Source organism: Ostrinia nubilalis, chromosome 25 (assembly GCF_963855985.1).
Source record: "Ostrinia nubilalis chromosome 25, ilOstNubi1.1, whole genome shotgun sequence".
NCBI classification, from domain to species: Eukaryota; Metazoa; Arthropoda; class Insecta; order Lepidoptera; family Crambidae; genus Ostrinia; species Ostrinia nubilalis.
This window is the reverse complement of record NC_087112.1, coordinates 3,852,712-3,877,918: the sequence shown is the minus strand read 5'-3', so window position 1 is coordinate 3,877,918 and position 25,207 is coordinate 3,852,712. Positions and strand designations below refer to the sequence as shown.

The 25,207-nt window shown below is 42.8% G+C and overlaps 2 protein-coding genes across 3 annotated transcripts in view; both read left to right on the top strand.

The window, feature by feature from the left end:
- Positions 1-13,578, top strand: part of LOC135084078 (uncharacterized) — a 23,449-nt gene extending 9,871 nt beyond the window's left edge. The window contains exons 10-17 of the mRNA XM_063978820.1: positions 3,892-3,990; positions 4,492-4,671; positions 4,921-5,022; positions 5,124-5,309; positions 6,114-6,361; positions 7,260-7,426; positions 7,918-13,388; positions 13,552-13,578. Coding sequence (XP_063834890.1) covers positions 3,892-3,990; positions 4,492-4,671; positions 4,921-5,022; positions 5,124-5,309; positions 6,114-6,361; positions 7,260-7,426; positions 7,918-13,388; positions 13,552-13,578 — 6,480 coding nt within the window. The remainder of the gene's footprint in view (positions 1-3,891; positions 3,991-4,491; positions 4,672-4,920; positions 5,023-5,123; positions 5,310-6,113; positions 6,362-7,259; positions 7,427-7,917; positions 13,389-13,551) is intronic.
- The window catches only part of LOC135084133 (uncharacterized), a 21,339-nt gene continuing 9,319 nt past the window's right edge, over positions 13,188-25,207 (top strand). For both annotated transcript variants that reach the window (XM_063978876.1, XM_063978877.1), the window contains exon 1: positions 13,188-24,794. In XM_063978876.1, coding sequence (XP_063834946.1) covers positions 14,034-24,794 — 10,761 coding nt within the window. In that variant the 5' untranslated portion in view covers positions 13,188-14,033. The remainder of the gene's footprint in view (positions 24,795-25,207) is intronic.

The window sequence follows — 25,207 nt, the reverse complement described above, 5'->3', positions numbered from 1 at the left end:
TATCGATAAGTTTTCGAAAAATGATATAAAAAAATGCACCCAATTTTTCTTCATATCTTTATTCATAAAAATGACAATTATGATTCAAATTTAAAGACAGTAAAATTTAAAATTCATGTCAAGGGTGTACAACCTAAGTCGTAGTCATTATCATCAGTGTTCTTCAGTGGTTTTTTCCTCTCGCTAGAGGGCGGTGGGCATCTCTTCTAGAGCAACGGTGCTATGAATACCCAAAAAATTACCGGTGATTGATTTCCGATGTTTGATTATTTAAGAATGTAATGTTTTTTGGTTTTTAATAGTGAACATTTAGAAAAACGTAAACTTGACTTAAATATGTTAAAAAATTAGTTAGAAAAAAAATTTGTTAAATATGTTAAAAAATTAGTTTTAATTTAATATGACATTTGTCGATATCGATAGTGGAAGTATCAATTAATGTAAGGGACATTTTGGCCAAAATGAGTTATATATACCAACGCATTCAGAATTTTCGGCTCTATCGATTGGTATACTTGAAATGTTGATATCTTTAAAAAAATGTCCCTTACCTTAAACATTTTTAGTCGTCTGAATACGACTTTTGGGGAAACAAATGATTTAAAGGACGTAAATTCCTTTTAATAATACAATTCAGCCCTTACCCTAAACTGTTGGTTTTAACTTTTGAACTCATTGAACCTTACTTCATTTAAAACTTTTTGATTTATTATAATTAGGCCCTTACGTTAATATGCATATAGGATATCAATTACTTTTTTTGGTGGTGATATGCATTTAATGCCCCCCACTCCTACTACACTTATGAACACTAAGTTGTCTTGTTTCTATCTTTTTTCTGTTCATTTTTACGCAGTTGGGTTTTTGACCGAGGGGCTGAAGGCTCTTCAGAAGCTGTTCAATTCCGTCATCCTCGAAGGAAAAACGCCTACGGTATGGCACAGAAGTGTGGTGACACTCTTCTTCAAAAAAGGCGACAAAACCTTGTTGAAGAATTATAGACCCATCTCACTTCCGAGCCATGTCTACAAGCTGTTTTCAAGAGTAATTACGAATCGTCTCGCTCGTAAGCTCGATGACTTCCAGCCTCTCAATTTCTCAATCGCTTTAGTACACCACATACATACGCCACGGCAGATTATACAGAAGACCGAGGAGTATAGTCAGTCACTTTGCCTGGCGTTTGTGGACTATGAGAAAGCTTCGATCGAGACCTGGGCAGTACCTACTACAGTTTCTCCAACGGTGTCAAATTGACTACCTATATCGATACATCGAAATGTTGAAAGGCTTGTACGAAAACGCCACAATGTCGTTCCGTCTCCAGGATCAAGACTCGAAACCAGTTGCAGCAGCAGACAGGGGGAACTGAAAACTCCGAAACTGTTTCTGGACTGGAACGGATTCGGCATAAATATCAACGGTGAGTAAATAACCCACCTTCGATTCGCAAACGATATCATAGCCATGGCTGAGACCGTGGAAGATCTAGGCACAATGCACAATGGCCTGAGTCGAGCCTCTCAACAAGGGGGTCTTAAAATGAAACATGGACAAGACAAAATCATGTCAAATGTCCGTGTTGCACCCACTCCTCTAAAGGTTGGATACTCTACACTCGGCAGTTGTTGACACTTATATATACCTAGTACAAACAGTCCAGTTAGGCTACACTATAACGTGTCACGCGGACCGTCCAGTGCGGATCCGCTTCACACAGCCGATCTGTAAACTTCGAGGAAGCGTTTTAGAGTAATGCGGTCCGCAGGAATCGCTCGCTCCCTATCAGTTCATACAGATTGGCTGTGCGGAGCGATCCGCACTGACGGTCTGCGTGACACTAAAACCAGCCTTAGGTAGGTCTAACTTCGAGGAAGAGGTCAATCGTCGAATCCAACTCGGCTGGCAACGTTCAGGAAGCTTCGTGATATTCTCACGTCTGAAATATCGCACTGTCTCAAGGCAAAAGTCTTTGATAACTTATGGATCTGAGACGTGGTCGCTTACTGTGGGCCTCATAAGAAGACTCAAGGTCAAAGGCGATGGAGCGTGCTATGCTCGTAGTGATTGAACCAGAAATGACGTGATCCGCAGGAGAACCAAAGTGACTGACATAGTCCGCAGAATCGCTAAAATCAAGTGGCTGTGGATGGAGCTCGTAGCTTGCAAAGCTGATGGCCGCTGGGGCAGAAAAATTCTTGAGTGGCGACCACGAGCTGGAAGACGTAATGTGCTGCAGACCCCCACTAGGTCGACCGACGATCTGGTGAAGGTTGTAGGAGGTGCCTGGATGCGGGCGGCGCAGGAACGGTTGTTGTGGAAATCCTTGGGGGAAGACCTTTGTCCAGCAGTGGACGTCATTCGGCTAAAACGAACGATGATTGAAAAAAAAAAAACCTAACTGCGTAAAAATGAACAGAAAAAGATAGAAACAAGACAACTTGTTCACAAATGCAGACGTAGGCATCATCAGTGACTAAATGTTTTGTTGGTAATGTGTATTTGATGCCTCCAACTGCATTTGTGAACACAGTTGTCTTGTTTCTATCTCTTCTCTTCGTTTTGTTAATGAATACTCGAATGCAACCTCTACTTACATCAGGTTTCAATGTTAAAATTGTCAAGTTACAATAATATTACTGTCGTGTTTATTCTTAAATGTACCTTACAACATACATGACATTCCATACTGTGAAATTTCAACATTGTAAGGTACAGTCAAGCTCGTTTTTTTAATGTAAGGGACATGCTATCTTTTAAACTACCCATTTTTCGAAAATTTGGCGTTTATATTATGAAAGAACAGAACATTCTAAGAAACTTTGCCATAGAAACTATTTAAATCGTAACATCACATAAAAAGATATTGAGGTATAAAGAAAAAAAAAATCGTTTTTTGGCTCTCCTGAAAAGTCATGTTTTGTCCCTTACAGTAATTGATATTTCCACTATCGATATGTCCCAACACTAACATTTTTGTAACTCGAGATAACCTTGTAGAGACGTCGTTAATACTCTAGCTTGATTTTTATAATTTCGAATTACTACTTATTGGTGTAATTTAACGCTGCATTTACACGAAATTAACATTTTTATTGGAAGCACTGTCGTCGAAAATATTGTTTGTAGGTCAGACGTGAATTATTTCTTGTCCGCCAATATTTAGCTCTCATTGATCGCTACTACAAAGTTATGTCGTTACTTTTGATGGCAGCTGTCATTCTAATCAAGCTATATTGGATAGACTATAGAATAGGGTCGGGTTTGCAACGATAATGACCTTCCGCGCCACGCAGGCGTTAGTACTGAGCGTTGTGTAGCCGGAATAGGAGCGAGTTTTCAAAGGCTGCCCGCACCGAATCTCGCATCTGCCGCCGCTGCGCGGCACTCACATACGCTGGCTGCGGCCACGCAGGCGCAGGTAGGGACCTAGATCTTATGTAGCTGGAGTAGGGGCGAGCTTGTAATGACAGCTGTCGCGACGCCCGCCGGGTCACTCGGGCACAGGTACTAAGGCCGTATGCAGCCGGAATAGGAGCGAGTTTGTAATGACAGCCGCTGCCATGACCACCGCACCTCTAAGGCGCAGATATTCAGCCTTTTGTATCCAGAATAGGGGCGAATTTGTAATGACAGCCGCTCTACGTGGCTCGCGTCCGCCGCCGTCGCCCTCGCTGCGCCAGGCGCTAACTCAAAATATCTCTACATGCTAGCTGCGGCTACGCAGGCGAAAGTAGGCACCTTATGTAGCTGGAATAAGACAGAAAGATTGCAATTACCCGGTGCATGGTCATTGCAATCTCGCCCTTATTTCATTTTCTGATGCGCTGGCGCCAGTGACTGTACGGCACGCAAAGAATGAAAATTAATGAAAGTATTTTTTTGTTCCAGTGCCCATCGGACATGAAACCTTTTGTGTGTGAACTGTACGTGCGTGCCATAACAGCCGGCATGAATGAACTGGAGAGGCTCAAGTTGAATAAGGAAAAGGTAATATAATAGTTTTAATCACCTCCAGTATTTAATTGTCCCTGTTTTGTGCCCATTTTATGTTTCACTAGAATGAGGGTTTTCGCGAATGAAAAATCCGCCAGATGGCAATACGTAGACGCGAGGTCCAAATGCTGCATGATTGGTTATTTTTGACATGACATTGTCAGATTTGTCAAAATCCACCAATTACGCAGCAGTCTGACCCCACATCCACGTCCCGCTATCTAGCGGATCTTTCTTTCGCGAAAACCCTCATTGATTTAATATGTATTTCAAGATTTTGGTCATTTATTCGGCCTTGACTATTGGTGTCCAACTTCTCAGGAGTCGTTTCAAATTTACAGAGAGAGGTATTGAAAAAAAAAATGTGTCGTCACAGCATTCAACTTCTTTTAGTAGTTATACATCTGCCAGTGTTTTTTGGCCTTATGGTGCCCTGTAAATCTTGCATTCATGTTTATTTTTTATAGAACCCTGCTATGTGTGTTTCTGTTTCAGCAAGCCGAAGCGCGTCTCCAAGAGCAGATGTTGGCGACGTGGTTCACACAGCTGGGGTCGCTCCTGGCTGACAGCTCGCGTCTTCGCTGCGAGTGCGCGTTGACAGCCTTCAGCGTGCACCCCGCGCCTGCTATGTACGCGCTCATACAACAGGCGCCGGCGCTGCCACGTCTGCACGCGGTGAGTGTGAGTGACGTCATAAGCGTAATGAGGGCTATCGTTTTAGCGTTCACCAGTTAGCGCCACTGTAGAGTAAGGTCCTGTCACTTGCTAGTAGCGAAGACAGTGGCACCAACTGGTGAGCGCTAAAGTGGTAGGAGGACTATCGCATTTGCACTCATCAAGATGGCGCCACTGTAGAGTAAGGTCCTGTCAATCGCCAGGGGTGCCAACTGTTAAGTATAAAAACGATAGCCCTCATTACAACAGCAGTGGCGGCGCGTGACGTCACGGGTTAAGCTGGTGCTAGCGCCTGCCATGTACGCGCTCATACAACAGGCGCCGGCGCTGCCACGTCTGCATGCGGCGAGTGTGAGTGACGTCACAAGCTCAGTTACAACAGCGGCGGCGGCACGTGACGTCACTAGCGAAGCTGGCGCTCGTGCCCGCCATGCCGCACATCCGCGCGTGAGTGTAGGTACGTGACGTCACCGCTGCTGCCGGCCAAAGCTCGTGACGTCATCATGCAGCTGGGGTCGCTCCTGGCTGACAGCTCGCGTCTTCGCTGCGAGTGCGCGCTCACAGCTTTCAGCGTGCATCCCGCGCCTGCTATGTACGCGCTTATACAGCAGGCGCCGGCGCTGCCACGTCTGCACGCGGTGAGTGACGACATAAGCTCCCCTGAGTGACGTCATAAACGCCCCTGGGTGACGGAATAACGCCCGTATTCACAAACATTACTATGAGGCACAGGGTGACACGCGAACCAATCACAGAGCTCTATTCAGCGCTGTGCGTTCGGTTTACTGCTTCACTTAAGCAGGCATCGTTTGTGAATACGGGCGTAAGCGCCCATGAGTGACGTCATAAGCGCCCCTGAGTGACGTCATAAACGCCCCTGGGTGACGTCATAAGCGCCCCTGTGTGACCACAGCGACGTCACGTCCCGAGCGCAGCTAGCTGTCTGCTGACAGAGCTTCACCGCGGTAGACCATCCACGTACGCGCTCATCCTGCAGTGCTGGTGTCTCGTGACGCATGCAGTAGTACGTTCGACTTTGTGCAGTCATGATATCAACTGCACGCAGTCGGCTGCAGTCGAGTGAAGTCAATATCAACTGTATGCAGTAGTGCCTTCAACTTCACGCGGTCGGTTACAGTTGTGTAGTCACCGCATACTGTCCACCGCCGTTCGCATGCAGTTAGTTTTGGAGCCGAACGCGCGTTGGTTGCGTCAAATGGTTTGAAAAATGGATTTCGACACCGACTTCTTTATTTCTTTACGCTGCTAGCTTACATAGCCTGTAGTTAATAGTAGTATGTAGTTATTCTAAAGCCTGGTCCGTGAGCACGTAGAATTTTGTCCAATGACCCTAAACCCTAAATTCTACGTGCTCACGGACCAGGCTTTATAACACATAATTGATTATCACCATTATTAAATTATCATTTTTATAACTTCAGGAGCAAGACGTGAAAGAGGAAACCACATCGGAATTCGGCAGTTGGGCGACCGACAGCCGGACTCAGTCCAACCTAGTCAAAACGTCCGAGACTCTCAACATCAAGCACACGCAGCACCAAGGCAACGTGCTGTCCACGGCGATACTGACGGAGGGCGAAGCCCTAGGGCTCAGCCCGGAGCTCTGCCAGGACCTAGCCGTGCTGCTGTCCGGGCCTAGAGTGAAGACGCTTTCGTGGGATATGGACAGGTGGGACTTTGTAGTAATGTCATATTACTTCTTTAGACTTCTGTATTTTCAGGACTTAGTCACTGTCTATCTTTATAAAGCCTGGTCCGTGAGCACGTAGAATTTAGTCCAATGACCCCAAGCTACCCATCCTTATCGCTCGCGCGTAATTATGTTGCTATCGCGCTCGCACACTCACTGCGGGTGCCCGTCGCACAGTAGCGACAGCAATATAATTACGCGCGAGCGATAAGGATGGGTAGCTTAGGGTCATTGGACAAAATTCTACGTGCTCACGGACCAGGCTTTAGTTTACAGATACTTTATTTCTTTACTATTTTCTTTTAGGTGATATAATAAAAACTACAATGACTATAACTTATTGTTCAAGAATATGATTCCAGGTTTCGGAGACTTCGATATCCCATCTCAGTGCCATCGAGATTCGAGATGCATCCGTTGGAAATGAAACTATGAAAAACGTATAAATCGAGTACATATGGGCGTACCCGACTACCGGCCCAGGGCACGCTGGTCCGAGAGTGGGAGAGGAGAAATGTGCATTGTGGGGAGGGGGAATTTTCAATTTGGACCTGAAGGAGTAGGAGGGAGGGAATGCCACTTTCGGCCTGGATCAATTTCCAGGGGGGGTATCTACCCTTCCCTGCCATTGCGTGAAAACGAAATTCCTGTTATGGTGCGTTCAGACTGGGCGAATTTGCTCGCTCGGCACGCTGGTCATCCTGCTCACGCTGCTCTTGAGAGAGCAGGATGTTGAGTTTGCCGCGCGAGCAAATTCGCCCAGTCTGGACGCACCATTATGTGTTACCATAGGGGTCTCTTAAAAATAGGGATTGATGGTGAATAGGCGTTATTCGATGGGCTATATGTTAACTTTTGTCTACTCTCTCGTTTCCAGGGAAGCCCTCATAGAAAACTGCCGGGCGTACATGGAGCGAACCCACGGAGGCACCCGAGCGCTGACGACGGAGCTCAAGTACCTCAACCTCGACCCGAGCTCGTATATGCACTTGCCGGAGGAAGACGACTCTGCTGAGAACGACGCTTTCTACGGGATTGAGAAAGGTATGAACTTCTTATTTATATTGATAACAAATGGTATTGGGATAAGAGATATTTCAAATTAGATGTTTTGAGCAAAACGTTTGCAATACAGCACACTAAGGCTGATTTCATCATCATCATCATCATTTCAGCCATAAGACGTCCACTGCTGAACATAGGCCTCCCCCAATGATTTCCACAATGGCCGGTTGGTGGCGGCTGGACGGCAAGGCTGATTTGTCCCACCTTATTTTAACCGTGACTATAACCATAACCGGTGTTTTTTGTATGGAGTTTGACAGACTTTTGACGTTTGCTAAACTTACAGTAAAATGGTTCAATCCAGCCTAACTGTTGGAACTTGACATTGTTATTTCAAGACAGTTGTCATACAACTTTCTGTGTATTGTTTTCTCCTTAACTGATTTTTAACAACTGCCTTGGTTTCTGTAAATAGTAAGTCAACTTGTTGAAACTACATTTTATTAAAATGGTAAATTGTTTATAAACAGGCTATGAACACCTAGTCGAAGTTCAAGAGCAAGAAGAAATATGGCAGGACGCTTTCTCTGACGCCGAGAGGACCGAGAGCGCAAGCTCGGGCTTCGAGGTCGTCCAAACCTCAGTCAAAAAGAAGAAGAAGAAGAAAGTCCCAGTACTATCCTCAGAAGAAGATTCTGACCCATTAAGTCTAGTCGCCGAAGCGAAACGCACCGAGAAGAAAACAGAACGGCCCCACAGCAAAGAGAGAAGTAAAGAGAGGAAGGAGGCCAAAAAGAAACCCAAATCCAAAGACGGCTCAGACAAGAAAGAAACCAGTCGCGAGAGGCGGAAAGATGAATCAGACCCTAAAGAAAAGAAAGAGAGAAAACCACGGAAGAAGAAGATCAAAGAAGAATTTCCCATGGTTGATTGCAAACCTGGCTCTTTGTCCAGCCTCATCGGCATGAAAGTGTCTAAAGTCAAATTACCTGAAGGAAAATACAGAAATCTGCCAGACATGACAAGAGTGTCGGCGCCTTGTTTCACTGATAGTGACTATGACAGTCAAGGGAAGTCCTCCCTAGCGTCTCTGAACTCTGAGGGCAACGACCCAGATGTACTATTCGATGGACTATACAATATGGAAGACTACAAGTCGCCGGAGAAAGGCGACCCGTTGGCCCTTAGAAACACATTCTCCAACAGTGAGATGAGTGTCGCCAACGGTCGGGTTGCTTTCAACACTACATCCTCTAATAATCAATACAGGCTAAAAACCGGCCCCAGTACTGCAAATACGACACAAGATCTCAACTCGCCTGACAACGCAGCCATTAGAGAAGAAGTCAAGAAAAGTATATCGAGGCTCATTGAATTCAGACGCCAGAAGTCTCTTCTTGAAGAGACACAGATCTTAAAGTCTCTAGCAGCAAGTCCGGCCATGTCTTCGTACAGTGATAAAAGTGCATCGCCCAAATCTAGTCCGATTGTGAAACCAAACATTGATAATAGTGCTTCAATAATTAAGTCTCCCAACGCGATAATTCGCCACGAGTGTCCCGAACCGACTGTGTTCAGTCCCAAGGCTGTGGAAGTCCCGGATATACCCAAAGCTTACATTAACAAAAAGCAGGCTGAAACGCTGAAAGAGCTCAAACATGAAGTCGACTCGATGCTGCACGCCCAATACTCAAAAAATCCAGTCATCCACTACGCTAACAAGTCAACTGTACAACCTAGTCATGAGTCATCACAGCAGTATTGTCCACAATATTCAAAATACGGAATCAGTCCGACCAGGTCCAGTGAGAATGTTCCCAACCCACTGGATGATGAGAAAGAACTTCAAAAGAATTTTCAAGATTTCCTTAGGGAGTTGCAGGAGTCGATAAACGCCGGTACAGCGGCTGGCAAAAAGACTACCCCTCCCAAAAAACCCAGAGTAAGGAAAGACGTGAAACCCGTTAGTAGGGTGACGCCAATCTCTCCACATTTATCCAGAACGGAACCTGGAACCTCATCTCAATGTGCCAAATCAACAATTCAGTCGACTAAGAAAGTTGACAACCAGCTGAATACGTTCGCGCGACTCAGCTACATGCATAGAAACAAACAAAGTGATATGAGACTTTATAAACAACTAGCTGAATTAGGCTATCCCGAATATCAAGCAGCGGCCCGCCGTTCTGACGAGCAAAAAATCAAGTACCTTCAAGCCAAAGGTGACATATCGATACTGAGAGTTGGCCAAACGCATGTTCCGCCGAAAGACGAAATTCAAATTACCATGCGAAAAGCAGAGAAGCCATCGTCGATTACAAAAGATCACCCTGTCATATCAAGTGTGCTGCAGGGAAAGTATGTGACTCCAACCAAACCCAAAAACGAGACCCCAGTTAGGAGTTTTCCGTATCAGTCTGAAAAACCTGTAGCTAAAGACTCTGCACTCTCGGAGAAAGACCAGAACGATTTGCTGCTTTTGCTACGGCAGCAGAGCAAACTAAATAGCCCTGCTTCTTACATGAGCTCAGATGTAAATCGTTCGCCGATCGTGAATAATCCGCAGTACCCTAAAATTGCTAGTACCAGTCATAGCACCTCTCAGAACCACAATCAAGTACCACCTGTCAGTAAGTCAGTTATCAGAAGTCCGTCAACAGAAAGAAAAAGTACTAGTGTTCAACAATATGAAGGTTGCAGAATTATGCACTGTGAATCCTCACCGGATACGCGTACCAAACCCACAGACAGTAAATCATGTAACTTTAGTAAGACCACGATTAGCAAGAAAATAGATGCTACAATAAGCAAAGCGCTGAATATTACGCTTCCGGAGGAGACGGACATCAGTTTGAGTCCGAATGACAAATCGCCTGATAGTATACCACAGAGTGTAGAAAATAAAAAACCAAAGAATAGTAAAAAATCTTCAAAATCTTCTGGATCTTCAAAGAAATCTAGCATTCCAGTTGCTAAATGTGACACTAAACATCTGCATCATCATCCCGAACCTAGTCCGAATAAAACTGAACCACAGGATTGGGAGAGTGTTATGGATGCACTCTTATCACATAAGACTCCTAGTTTAGGACCCAATGCCCTTGCCGTGGCGTTGAAAAAAGACAGCTATGCAAAAACCGCCTTGCGAAATCAGAGGATCATAAGAAAGAAAGAACTGCAGTTTATGCATAAAGACCCACCTAAAACGCAGGAACCAGCGCATAGCGAAGCAGTTACGTCGACGGTTACAAACGATGGCCCAGCAGAGCAGACAACAGTGACTGACTTGAGTATGAAGAAGACAGCGCCGAATGACAGCAAAGCACCAGTGGAACCAAAAGGATCCTCCGAGATTCAAAAGACATACCCGTGCCCAGCTTTCAAAGAAAAAGACCCGTTCATATCTGGCATACCTAACTCAGACTACGATCTCCTAGAGGAGTTGATGGATGACGAACTTAGAAAAGAAATAGGTGAGCTGTCGTCAGATGATGACACATACAAAACACCAGCGGCTAGCAGTACAAAGGTCATTAAAATGGCCCCCAGTGCAAAGTATACTAATGTGATCAAAAGTGTACCACCCAAGGATATCCAAAGCGTTGAACCGCGATGTGGCACTTCCAATGTTAATCAAAACGCTCGCGAGTCTATCATTCAAAGTAACAGGCGAATAATCAAGACTAACGAAACGGCCAAAAAGAACAACACAATAAAATCATCAGAACAACCAATGAACATCGTCAATACCAAACACAAAATTGACATAAAACCAAATAAACAATCACTTCTCAAAGTACAGGCACCTGCGACCACCGTGCATTCTCAGCCCCAAACTGTGGAGCCCCAGGCTTACGACAGCACTAAGAATGCGAGGGCTCACATCAACATCGTTGACGCGAGGAATATATTGATCACAGCGCCTAAGCCGGCTGCTAACAAACCAGTCACGACCACGCCTGTCGCAACTAAGCCAGCTACGCCCAAAGTGGTAGTGCTTGGGTCTGAAGTACTGTACAATCCTTATGTGGCAGTACAAACGCCAATACAAACTGGCTTATGTAATATCAATCAGACTCCGTACGTGGCACTGAATACTACTTCGCCCAACATCAAGATTTATCAAACGACGCAGTACGCAGCGCCGGTGGTTAACCCGGTAATCATCGGCAATGCTATGACTATGCCATCATCAGAACCTGTGCAAACCATGCTGTCACCTAACCAGACGCAAGCTAAATCTACTAGTCATTTCGAGTTCCCTGTACCCCACGATTTACCACAAAATAGCTCGAATGTGAGCCTAGACACTACAAATTATGATGAAGGTTATACGAACCTAATAAATGAGACGAATGTCGACCAACTTCTTCAAGCTCCTAAACCACAACCAGACGTCAACTCTGAATTACACGCCAAGACTAATCTAGACTACAATTACAATAATAACTGCGAAGTGCAAGATACTCAACCGGTCAATCTTTCCAAAACTATAAATGACCCGAAACAAAGATATGAAACTCAGATTGTGTTACAAACTCAAATCCAGCCAATTTTATACAATCGTGTGGAAGAGGATAGCGAAAAACCTAATGACGATGAAGAGCTCGCAAGGATAATGGTCAAGCGTTTGTCAATTATTGATAGGCAAATATTACATCGATCGAATGCGCCTGCCATTCCACTGGGCTATGCGCCGTTAAATCCGCCTCAGGAAGAGGTGCGTGTTTTAAGTCAAGAGAAAACTGATCTTCCTGTAACTAGTCCTGATTTAAGTAATGAAACCATCGTCAACGATAAAGCAAATGCTGAAACAGTACTTAATACCGAAATTGTTACCACACAAAAAACCAGTGAAAGTAGCAAAGAAAGTGACAATAAAATACCGTGTCGACGCATACTCCTTCGTTCGTCTAACGATCTCAAAGCGATTACAACATCAAATCTTCAAGATCAGCGCAATCCGGTAGGTCGAAAAACCAAAGTCAGACTCAAATCAGAGACAGTAACAGAAAATAAGGATGCAGAACAGAAAAATGCAAATGACAAAGATGTCAAAGAGAAAGACACAAATTCACCAAAACGCATATCTAAGAGAATACTTAATAAAAAATGTGACGCTTCCCAAAAAGATGAAATAGAAGATACTGCTAAAAATACTACTGAATCAACCCCAATTCAAACTAGCAAACGTAAAAAGAAAATACTGAAAGCAAAAAAACAAGTCATTGTTGCACCAGAGGAGATCAAAGAAAATATACAACAAGAAACGGTGGTGGAAAACGCGATTGTCGCTCCGCCATCGGACAAAACCGTAGAAACTCAAGAAATTCAACCTATTGTAATAGATACTGATACGTGTAATATTGCTGAAAATGGATATGACATGGACATAGAAGCCGCGTTATTAGGATCAAAAATACCAAAGATACCAAGCCTCATTACCGAATATATTTCAAAAAACGAGGCTGATAGTACTCCAGAGCCTGACGTAAAAATAGCTCGTCCGGTCAGGAGAAAGAGAAAGCCTAGGAAGTTTAGTGATCAAATAACCGAAGATGATGATACTTTAGAAAGTTTGACAGCATCCTCAGATAACCTTAATGATGAGTCCCAACAAGTAAACAACAGTGTATCACCGTCTGATAAGGAACCAGGAAAGACTGGCGTTACCATATCAATCATAAGAAGCAAGAAAGGTAAAGGAAAGACTAGATTCGGCATCAAATTGATTAATTCGCCAAATAAACCTGTAGTGCAATCAGCCCGTCCTAAGAGGATCAAAAATGCAAAGAAGAAACCAGAACCTACAAATATTGCTGATAACTTACCTGAAACATCTGAAGTAGTTAATGACACTGAGACGACACAGCATGAAGGTCGCGTTATCAAAGTCAAAAAATCACATAAAAAGCAAGAGCCAGTATCGTCCGGGACTACAGATAATGTTCCACCCGAAACGATAACTCATGCTGAAGCAAGTTCCAACAGTGAAAAAATTGTAAACAATTCTCATAGTGGCATAAAAACTAGGCGATCAAAATCAAAAGAGATTCATCAGACTGAATTAAATTCAGAAATCATTAATAACGTAGATACTCCACAAATTAACTCGGCAATTGCTAGTGTTTCTAGTGACGTACCATCTGTAAGTTTCAAAACAGGAAGTGTTGACATTGCGACACCCTTGACAGAAAGTGTTACAAATGACAGTAATGTCTCGCCGAAAATTTCTAAGCAGAAAAAGGCTACCAAAGAAGTAGCACCGGTCCAGCAAACTTTGACACCGATAACCACTGCATTGAAAATAGATACGAATTTGGTCACCGTTACAAATGATAGCGTTCAGCCGAAAGTTGTATCGCCTCTGTCACAAAACGCAGTACCAAACAACATCACACGAGAAATAATTGAAGAAAAATCTCCTGGAAAAAGCGTTCAGCCGAAGGTCGTGTCGCCACTGTCACAAAACGCAGTACCAAACAACATCACACGAGAAACAATTGAAGAAAAATCTCCTGGAAAAAGCGTTCAGCCGAAGGTCGTATCGCCACTGTCACACAACGCAGTACCAAACAACATCACACGAGAAACAATTGATGAAAAATCTCCTGGAAAAACTACATCCGAAAGTCATGATTCTTTCATGGATTTAAAGGATAAGATCTCAATTGAAGAATTGCCACCACCTCCAAACGATCCAACAAAGAAATGCGTTCGCATCAAGCTACCAAACGGCAAGACTTTCAAAGCTACTATATTCGGCAAGATGCATGTCAGTTTCGAGTCCATATTTTCAGATCCAGCGCTCAAATCGACTTTGCTGACAAACTTGAACGAAACTAAACGATACACTGTGAATATAAAGCAAGTCTCGACGACTGCCAAAGACAACCCTAGGAAGATTGTTGAAGCACACATAGAAGAGGTCAATATACAAACCAGAGAGAAAGTACCCATAGAAACTGTTAACTTATTGAGCGATGATGAAGAGGACAACCAATCCGGTAAGATGCAGATTTATAAAACGGAGTTTGGCGAACACAAGGCAGTAGCCATAGATGTAAATGACTACAAAAAGCATCAAAACAAATTAAAAACGAAATGTTTTGTAAAACTAACCAAATTGAATGAACCTGAATCAAGTATTGGTAATGAAGAACTCACTAACTTATTGCCTCACGACTTGGATGAGATGGTAGAAGTGGGCATTCTGGATAAGATTATGGAACGTCCTAACACCAGCTCTTCTGATGAAGAGCTTCCGCAACTTCTGCCTTGCGACTTAGATGGGTTGGAAGTCGTGAATAGTCCACATAAAGTTGTGAAACCTCCTGTGACAAGTACTCCCAACGAAAAGCTGCCGAATTTACCGAAAGTTACGCACGACTTTCGTGTTATTGACAAAATTAAGAGATCCATGGATACTGCTGCTAAAGTAGATTTACCGAATGTATTAAGCAGTCCTATTGTAATAGACGACGATGATAAGGATGAACCTATTGCGCCGCCCATTCCAATGGCTAAAGTACTAATACCGGATGTCATAGAAATTGACGATTCTTCTAATGACAGCATAAATGCTCCAGAAACTGACACAGTCATTTCTGAAAATGAAATAAACAAGGTAGTTGAGACTGCATTGCAACAACCATTACCACAAATACCTAGTTGCTCGAACGAAGCTCTTAAAATTCAGGACGAAGATATAGACGAATTGAAAAAGCTACTATTAAAAGATCTTGGCGTTGATGTTTCTAATGTAGAAGATAAACAAGAAAACGCCGAGTCTTCTGATGAACCTGCGGTGATAGAAGATTTAAAAGAAGACCAAAAAGCCCCAATAGAAACTAAAGAATGCTTCGTGAGGCTGGAAAACTGCGATGCATTAGCTGAAGAATATGAAAAGAAAAGAATAATCAAGCAAAAGGTTGTGGTTGATCTCATTAGATGTGATGATTTTATTTCCATGTCATCGGTTGATGCTGCTGAAGATAATGATTCCGTAGAAAATTGTTCAGATGATTTAATAGATTTAGAAGCTGTAGATGCTAATAGTAGTTTTAATTCTGATTCTGAACCTAGGAGGAGATCTAGAAGTGGGTCATTCTCCTTATTAGAAACATTCCCAGATTATATTGACGAAAAAGTTGAGTCATCTTGTGAATATGGCAGGAGTTCGCCTGTAATGGATGTTTTTGACACCATAGCTGCTTTGAAAAAATTGCAACACTCAACAACGAATGATTTAAATGAAAAGTTGGATGAGATGTCTTCTGACATCTATGAACATGACAGATCTTCACCCGTGATGGAGGTTTTCGAAACGATTGCATCTTATCGAAGACTTCTCGACGCAACATCTACTAAAGACATGGTTCTAGAAAAATTGGATTGTTGCTGTGAATGGTACATTACAAAGCGTGATCTACACTTGGCCGGTGAAAGAATTGCAGCTATTGTAATCAAATATTCAGATATCTCTGCTGAGACTGGAGATAATTCGCTTGCTACGATTCCCGAGACTTCCACTCCCGTCGATCAATCTTCTGAGCTGACTACAGAAGTTGTTCCAACGCTGAAGACGCTTACTGCAAAATTGTTCTTAACTGATCAAATTCTAAACCGACTAAGGCCTTACAGCTTAAAAAGGAAACTACGCAATGCTGATGATAGGGGTGTTGCCAATAAATTATTGAAGGTTGTGATTAACATTCCATCAAAATTAAGCGAATGTATTGATGTATCTAAGGGTACCATTACTAGTAAGGCTCCAGATGACAATACTAACCTGCTTGTACCGCCGCAAGGTGTTCAAAAGTCAAAAGAAGTTGAGTCTGATTTACACGATGATAGCCTAATAGACACAGAAGAGTCGGCTCAAGATCACTGCCAACCTGCAGTTCAATTATTAGAAAATGTCGTTGAAGACCAAACAAATTACTTAAAGGATATCGAGTTCGAAGAAACAGCAAGTGACTTAATTGTCGACCACAATCTTGATTCATCTGAAAACATTGATAATACAGTTCATCAAGACGAAGAACACAAGACTGAAAAGTTATTTGATGACATCCAAAAGGATCATTCAACAAATGACGACCTAATCAATGACTTAATTAGAGAAATAAATGCTTCAGACGTAAAAAATATCGAAAGGGTCAGTGAAAATGTACAAGTAGATTACGAAGCGACTGAAACTACACACAATGATGTTGACGACACGTCAGATATTTCGATATCTTTGCTTGATGAAGTAGTGAATTTGGATAATAATAGTGAGATTGAAGTCAAAAATTGTAGTGAAAATCAACGAGTAGATGTCTCAGAAACTGTTTGCCAAGAAGAGGATTTGAAAAGTGAGAACACAAATAAAGATGGCGAAAATATTTGTGACAGTCAAATGTCCAGTACTGAAGAAGTTGGTCAAAAGTATGCTGAGGAATTGCCAAATGATTCAGAAACTTTGATCAATGGAATTACGATCTCGAAAACTGGCATTGAGGCAGAAAGTAATGATACAGAAAATGACAAAGAAAATCAACGAGTGTTTGGTACACAAAATTACATTGATAACTTACCTGACGTCACAGAAACTGTATGCGATGAAACAACAAACTCGAAAGACGAGACTGGCTTGAAAAATGAAGAAATACTCAGTGAAATCCATACAGTAGATTCTGAACAAACTGTAGAAACACAAACTTATGTTAATCAGGTGCTGGCTGTTTCAGAAACAATGAATGAAATTAGCGACGAAGTAGTTGATATCAAAAATAATGAGGAGAACCTATCAGATACCCACGAAATTACACCAATACATGATTGCGATAGTCCAGATTCCCAAATATCTAATTTGGATTGTCAAGAAATCACACCATCCAACACTGAAATGGAAATTCAGGCCGCTGATGCTAACAAATCTACTCCAATTGAAGACGAGAATACACCTGATCCTGAAGAAGTGTGCGTTGAAATTCCAAAAACTGATAATGAAATTGAACAAAATTTGGCAGAAGAGCAACACATTGTAGAACCGATGCAAGTTTTGAATGAAACTGAAGAAATATCCAAGAAAACCCACACACCAAAACATCTTGAAGAAATGCCTGACGAGCCAGAAACTTCACGTGTAGAAACGGTTGATACAAATGAAGTTTCAGAAGCTGCAGGCGATGATAAAATTGCCCCGACAACTGATAATTATCGAATGAATCGATCGATCGAACCTGTTCAAGCGTATGTCGAGGAAACAACGATATCAACGGATTGTAGTTTCGAAGAAAGTCATTCAACTGGTAACGAAATAGTTCAAATACCAAATTGTGATGGAAAGACACAAGAAACTTCAAACTCTGCCAATATTGTGGAAGACCAAAATGAAACGCCAAAAGTAGAATCAATGATTGTTTGCGAAGGAGTAGATTCTAAAGTTGTATGTGAAAATCATCCCATCGATTCTCAAGAAGTTGTTCAAACATTTACAGATAGTATTCCAGAGCCATTACAAATATCTAAAACTGTTATTGACGAAATAGTTGACTTAATAGTTAGTCAGGAAAATCATCAAACTGATTGTAACCTCATGAATGACACACAAGAACAGATTGTAGAAGTGTCTGAATCGCCATATTCGGTGTCGGAAGAGTCCTCTGAAATATGCAAAGAAACTATTGATTTACCTTCTGAGAATGAAGATTTGGAAATTAATTCCAATAATAATACGCCAGATCATGATGAGACCTTGCCTGAAGTTCTACTAAAAAATTGTGACAGTAATACAGAATCAAATACCGAACTGGTTCTTAACGACGTTCTCAGTCAAAATAACAACGAATTAAATAACACAAATGAAATATCACAACAAACATCTTGTGAAATGATTAAAACAAATCTAGGTGAATGCAATAAGAACCAAATCCAGCAAGGTAATGATTGTGATTTAAGCGTTAGTACAACCGACGTCACCGAGATTGTGAGCATGGATCAATTGCCTGATGGGGACGTTAGCACACTACTACAGGATAATAACAGCCAAGAGCTTTGCGTAAGTGTTAGTGAGACGAGTTGTGATAATAATACTGAAAATGTTGACGCTGAACTTAGAAATAGAAAGGTAGAAGAGGATATTGCGTCTGAAAAACTAACGGAAAGCTCAATGGAAGAAGATACTAAAAGGCCTGATGAACTTTCAAACGATCTAAAACTAGCTTTACCTGGAGAGAATGAGAGGCAAGAGACTTTCGACAATCATGGTGAAATAAACATTGAAGTTGAAATACCGGGTAAAGATACTCATGGTCTACCTGATAAGCAAGATACATGTGCCCCAACACCTCCCATTAGCTTCGAGTACCAAATTGAAGTTGAACACGATTCTGAAGAATCTTTAGACAACAGTTCTATAGTGAATGAGCCTAACAGAATTAGCCCTGTCATATTGAACAACTCGGATGTCGAAAAAGAAATTGTTATTAGTGACGTAGATGCTAATGCCGATGCAAACGATACTCAAGATTCTATTATCTTGCCACAAATGATAACTATAGAAGATGTAAGCAGAATAACCAAAGCAGAAGAAGTGAATAGCCCGTATTCACAAAGTACTGATGCCAAAGATGAGAGCGAAACTGAATGTGATTACGACAAGACACAAAACATACAACTTTTAGATCACGGCTATGCCTTCATTGATTCGCCTTTTAACAGAGAATGTACAACGGTCATTGAGACAGAAGTTTCTGAATTTTGTGACATAAGCCCAATACATAGCGATGACGAAAAAGATAATAACGAAGTCATTCTAAATGGCATAGAATACGAATTTCCAGATGTAGGCACCTGCTATGTTTTCCCCATTGCCGAATCTAGTGCATCTTATGACAGCGATATTTATAATGACAGCCCGGAAGAAATAATCCAAGTAACACAAGAAATTTGTGAAGATGGCACTGTTGACAACGTGATAGAAACTAAAGAAATTGCCGTCGAAGAACCATTCCTCAAACTGATCATACCTAAACATACGTACTCCAATATGTCCAGGAAGGACTCCAAATTGTTCAAAAGATCACTCAAGCGCAAAATTGATATGTCAGACATTAGAATCGGCAGGAAAAGATATAGAAAATCCAAAAATATTGATTACCCAAGGACCACCGCTTCGGCCATTTTAGATACGGCTTACAGCAGAGAGTACAAGGGAGTATTTGATTACTGCAGCTCGTTAAAGTTTTCATATTCGCAGCCGTTTCACAAAGAGTTTGTAGATGTTGAGGAGATTGTAAAAGATTGGCCTCTAAAAGGAGAATGCGTAAGTGATTTTCAAGATCAAATTGAGAGCAACGATCTACTGTTTTGTGATTTGGATATCCAACAATATGATTTCACATTAGACCCAATGCAACAAACACTGGCTGAAGAACTATCCGCAGAATACACAGAATCGGATCTGCCCAATAGTAGTGTCACCGAAACCAATTTCAATATGGGTTTTGGTGAGAGGTCCGACAGAGTCATACAAAATTTGGAAGATGTAGGTGACGATTCAAAATTTTCGGCTGCGACTCTGTCGGACGTAAAACAACCTCAGCCGTTTTTACTGTCCGAAGATTATGAAACCAATCAAATAGAAACCAGTAATACAACAAGAGAAGAACAAATAAAACAGTTAAGGCGTTATATCACTTACATTGAAATGAGAGAAAAAGTGCGGTCGTTCTTCAAGAAAACAACAGCTGAATTGAAATATGATTGGCTGAAGAAAGACAAGAAGTTGGATAATGCTGATGGCAGGGAGCTGACAAGTTTTCCATTTGAGCTTTATAATGCGACAGATTTTTTGGAGATACCCCCAGTTAATGTGTCTGTACAAGTTGTTCAAGTGGGACAGCTGCCAGTTAGTGCTGCAGCTCAAAATCCGGTGACTTGCGACCCTCGGGTCACTCAAGTGTCAGACGCCAGTCCCCCACAATGCTCTGCAGAAAATAGCCCTCAAGATGATCAGCCAACGATCAAAACGGAATACACAGAATTGACTACGGCGGAATTGACTTTACCTTTAATGCAAAACTACGCGGCGGAACATGACCATGACCGTGTTCCACATCTCTCGACTCTGGAAAATATTCCGATCGAAACTGAAATTAAGATAGAGCTAATGGAAGAAACAGAAGTGAAGGAAGAACAATGTGACACGTATGATAACAACCACTCTCCGAGTATGGACAATCAATATTTAAACGACGTGGATTACTCTTTTGCTCCTCATGCTCCTAATGCCACTCCTGTTTTGCAGACTGATCAGGACTATCAAGCTTTTTATAATTCAAAGCATAATACATACCCAACTCAATTGCAGTACCCAACACCAGTGCAACCGACACTACAAGAACTCGCAACACAACCAGAATACCCGCAGCAAGAATACCCGATCAGAGAAGAATACCGAACTCAACAAGAATTCTCAACACAAGGGGAATACACAACAAAAGAAGAATACCCAACACAAGATGAGTATCCGACTCAAGAAGAATACCCACCACAGACCGAATACCCGCCACAAGTAGAATACCAGCCACATGAAGAATACCGGCCGCAAGAAGAATACCGGCCGCAAGAAGAATACCGGCCGCAAGAAGAATACCGGCCGCAGGAAGAATACCGGCCACAAGAAGAATATCGTTCACAAGAAGAATACCGTTCACAAGTAGAATATCCGCCACAAGAACAATACCCGACACCAGAAGAATATTCGTCAGAAGAAAAATACCCCCAGCAAGAAGAATACGCGCCACAAGAAGAATATCCGCCACAGGAAAAATTCTCGCCTCAAGAAGAATATCCAACGCAAGAAAAATACGCCACAAACGATGACTACTCGCCACGAGATAAATACCCAACACCAGAAGAATATCCTACGCCAGAAGAATATACTACACAAGAAGAATTATCAGAAGAACAGGATTATTCAATACAAAATTACGCAAGGAAAGAAAATTACTCTACAAAACAAGATTACTCTACAAAACAGGATTACTCTACAATACAGGATTACTCTACAAAACAGGATTACTCAACAAGACAAGATTATTCAATACAACAAGAACCACCAACCCAGGAAAAATATTCAACACAACAAGAAAACCAAACACAAAAAGAACCGGAATTACAACAAGAAATGTCAACACAAGACCAACCAACGCAAAAAGATAATTCAACGTCACAAGAACAACCTATACAAGAACATCCAGCGCAAGAAGAAAACCCAATACAAGAACAACCAAAGCAACAAAATAGTTTGCCTGAGAAGACAGACCAAATTGCGTGTGCTATGAGTGCAGCGGGTATTAGTGCCACAGCTGAGACTATTGCGAATACAAGAGCTCAAGCCTTAGTTAATATTCTATCACAAAAGTTGACTACAAATAACTTCGCTAAAGCGACACCTATAAGCGCAGTAGCATTACAGCAGGCCTTGGCGCAAATCCTGCCACCGCCATTAAATCAGACAAATTCCACTGAAAATAATCAGCAAAACCAAAACGCGTCGGCCACTCCACAAGTGTTACACATCGTGCAAGGGAAAAACGCTTCTGGAAACCAAATTACTTTAGTTGATAACTCACAACCATCAGTTATCAATGGACCCAACGCTACGCCTGTGTTACACATCGTGCAAAATAAGTCTGCTACTACTGGTGCTACTTCTAACGGTGCTACTACACAACAAACTAATTCCTTCAGCGGCATATCCCTTGTAGACGCGGGCTTACAACAAGGCGGCAACCAACTACTCCATATTGTTAATACAGGGAATCAAAAGAACAGCAATGCAACTGGACAACTTTTGAAGAGAGTAAACTTGTTGACAAACCTCGCGAATGTCCAGGGTTCCAATGAACAGAAAATGGTACAGTTCGTGTGTAAAGACGGCAAAGCTATTCAGCTGAATGCGCCTCATCAGCGAAGCATGGTGCTAAGACTGCAACCAATAGAAACTCCAAATGTTCAAAACAATGTTCAAAATACACCTAAACCAGCTGAGAACCAGGACTTGAGTCCCACTTCTGCCGATGCGAATCAAGAAATTAAGTCACGCTCGGTATATGAAGAAAACTACGCCCAATTCATTCAGAACTCCTCTACTAAAACCACAGTACCGGAAAAATCTACCAGCCTGCCGAAATTTAATCAAGCCTTTGGAAAACCAGTGTTCCAAGATGGCAGCGAAAAACCAAACGATATAAATGCTAACAATACTCATTTATCCGTGAACACAAATTCCGAAGGCGAATGCCAGTCATCAGAAAATGCCATGAATCTTGATCATATTGGCCAGATCGGCAGTCCACCATTGTTGTTACGAAAATCCGCGCCAACATCTCAGCCACAAGCGAACTTAGTTCAACAAATAAAACAGTCGATGACTCCAGTTAACTTGCAAACAATGCACGGAGGAGTGATATACACCAGACAAATTCCCGTTAACATCGGCGGGGGACAGACTATCAATTTAATTACCGTACCGAGTACTGAATTAGTTGATGAGTCTGGTCAAAAACAGCAGCAAGCAAGCACTCAAAATGAAATGGAGTCGCCGATCATAAAAATTGTGCCTCAAAAAGCATCTGGCAGCGAGGGATCTTCTGAAGATGGGAACGCGCAAATGAATGGGCAAAATGAAAGTAATCCAAATCCACAACCTCAACCACAGCCGGTTTTAACTCAAATGCGTATAAAGCTCCCGATGCTCAGCAAGACGCCGCAAATGGTGTCCGGGGGGAGAGTAGTAAGACCGTCCTTTTTCCAGATACAAAGGAACGTGATTGGGGGCGCTAACCAACCTGTTTATCAGCAGCTAGTATTGACAGCTGCCCCTCCGCTTGGCCAAACTATCAGGCTTCCGCAAACTCAGACAAGCCGACAAGTCAAAGTTCCGAATGAAAACCAGTCATCACCGGAATCGCAGATGAGTTCGTCTACTCTGGAGCAGCTGAGAGAATTCGACATGGTTCTAGAGCAAGTGAAAGAGAGAAGCAGTGTTCCTCCGAACTCAAACTCGAGTAATACGTTTCCCAAAATGCACACACCACAGACTTCGGATACAACTGACGGTTCATCATCTGCGAGCTCATCATCACCAACAGAGGCTACGCAACAGGTGTTATATTCGATTGGCAACAACCACCAGCAATTGAATGTAGCATACGTTAATCGAAAAGCATCTGCATCGACACCAAGCACATCTTATGTCAGATCACCGGACTCATCTGGGATCGTGGACTCTCCCACATCTTCGACTCACTCTCAAATACCACACACGGTGACGTCAGAACCATCACACTCCGAAACACCACCTCAACCAAAGCCGAAAAGTTCAAAATCAAAATCGCGGCCTAAAGCGTCTTCCCATCCGCCTAATACAATGAAGATTACCGTTCCACCGAAAACATCTACTCAGAAACCGCTCGAAGACGAACAAACTACACAAAGGATACTTTATATTTTGGCAGAGTATAAAGAGCAAGTGGAGAATTCGCCTGATAAAGATAAACCAGCACCGCGGAGGAGGACAAACCCTCCTTCGAATCCCTCTGGTTCTCACAAGCGCAAGAAGAGTTCAAGTGGATCAAGACGCCACGGTCGTGAGCTCAGCCCGATCGGAGACGATACGTGTAGAACAATGGGCTCCGAAGACAGCAGCTGTGGCACGTCTCAAGGAGACTGCAACGAGAGCTGCTTAGATAGCCATTCGCCTCAAGATAGTCCGCGGAAAGTGGTCCGCAAACTGACGTTCGAGCACGAGATTCCTCCGCAACAACAACCGCGGCCGCAGCCGCAGCGAAACGTCATCGTCGCTGACGGCCAGACGATCACCGTAGCGCGTGGTACAGCAGGAAAACCAGCGACAGCCGTTCTGATGCCAGCGAATTATATCTTACCAGTGTCTATGGTCAAAGGGGGTCAACAGATCGCTATAGTCACGAACCGCGGACCGAAGTTGCTGACTGTTAGCGGGGGTGAAGGTGGGGCTACAAATGCGCTTTTGCTGCAACGGCTGATTGGCCCGGCTGGGTTGAAACCTGTTTTAACCAGGCCGGGAGTTCGTCATGTCAGGCTACCGACAGCAGCGCTGCATAACCTTCAAGCTTTCAACTTGGCTACTGCTACGGCTGCCCAGCCTCCCGATAGCACCGCGTCACCGGCGCCGGCGCCGACTCCTCCCGAACTAGTGGACACTCGGGCGAACAGTTCGCCGTGGACTGACCGGGACGGGAGCGACGTGAAGCCGGAGCGAGGTTCGAGCCCGGAAGGGTCAGAACCGTGGCACCTGCCCACTGGTGAACCCCACGACTATTCGTATGAAGATACAGTTCGGGCGGACAACCTCGGAAGGACAGTGCTTGTAAGTATTATTTATTTGTATTTAGTACATGTTTGTGGAACCATCAATTTATGTCACTTATTTATTATAAGAGTTACGCTGTTTAAAATGGACTCGCAATGAATGAATTTGTCTTTTATTTACTTCTCACTTCCACATTTTGTCGAATGTGGGGTATACCGAGAAGTAATATCACATGCGATTCATTTTATCCTAAGCGTAAACTCGTAGTATCGAAATGTTTTTAATACTATGTAAATACTTGATGGTTCTTACACACTTATAACGTGGCTCTGACACATTTTGACGCTTCAGGACCCGATCCAAGATCGATACAGTCCAGATATGGAGGCGCAAAGGATATTTGATAAGATGTTCGACGTTGAGTCGAAAAAGTCGTACTTGGGCGATTCGCCGCGTTGCGTTTATGACAT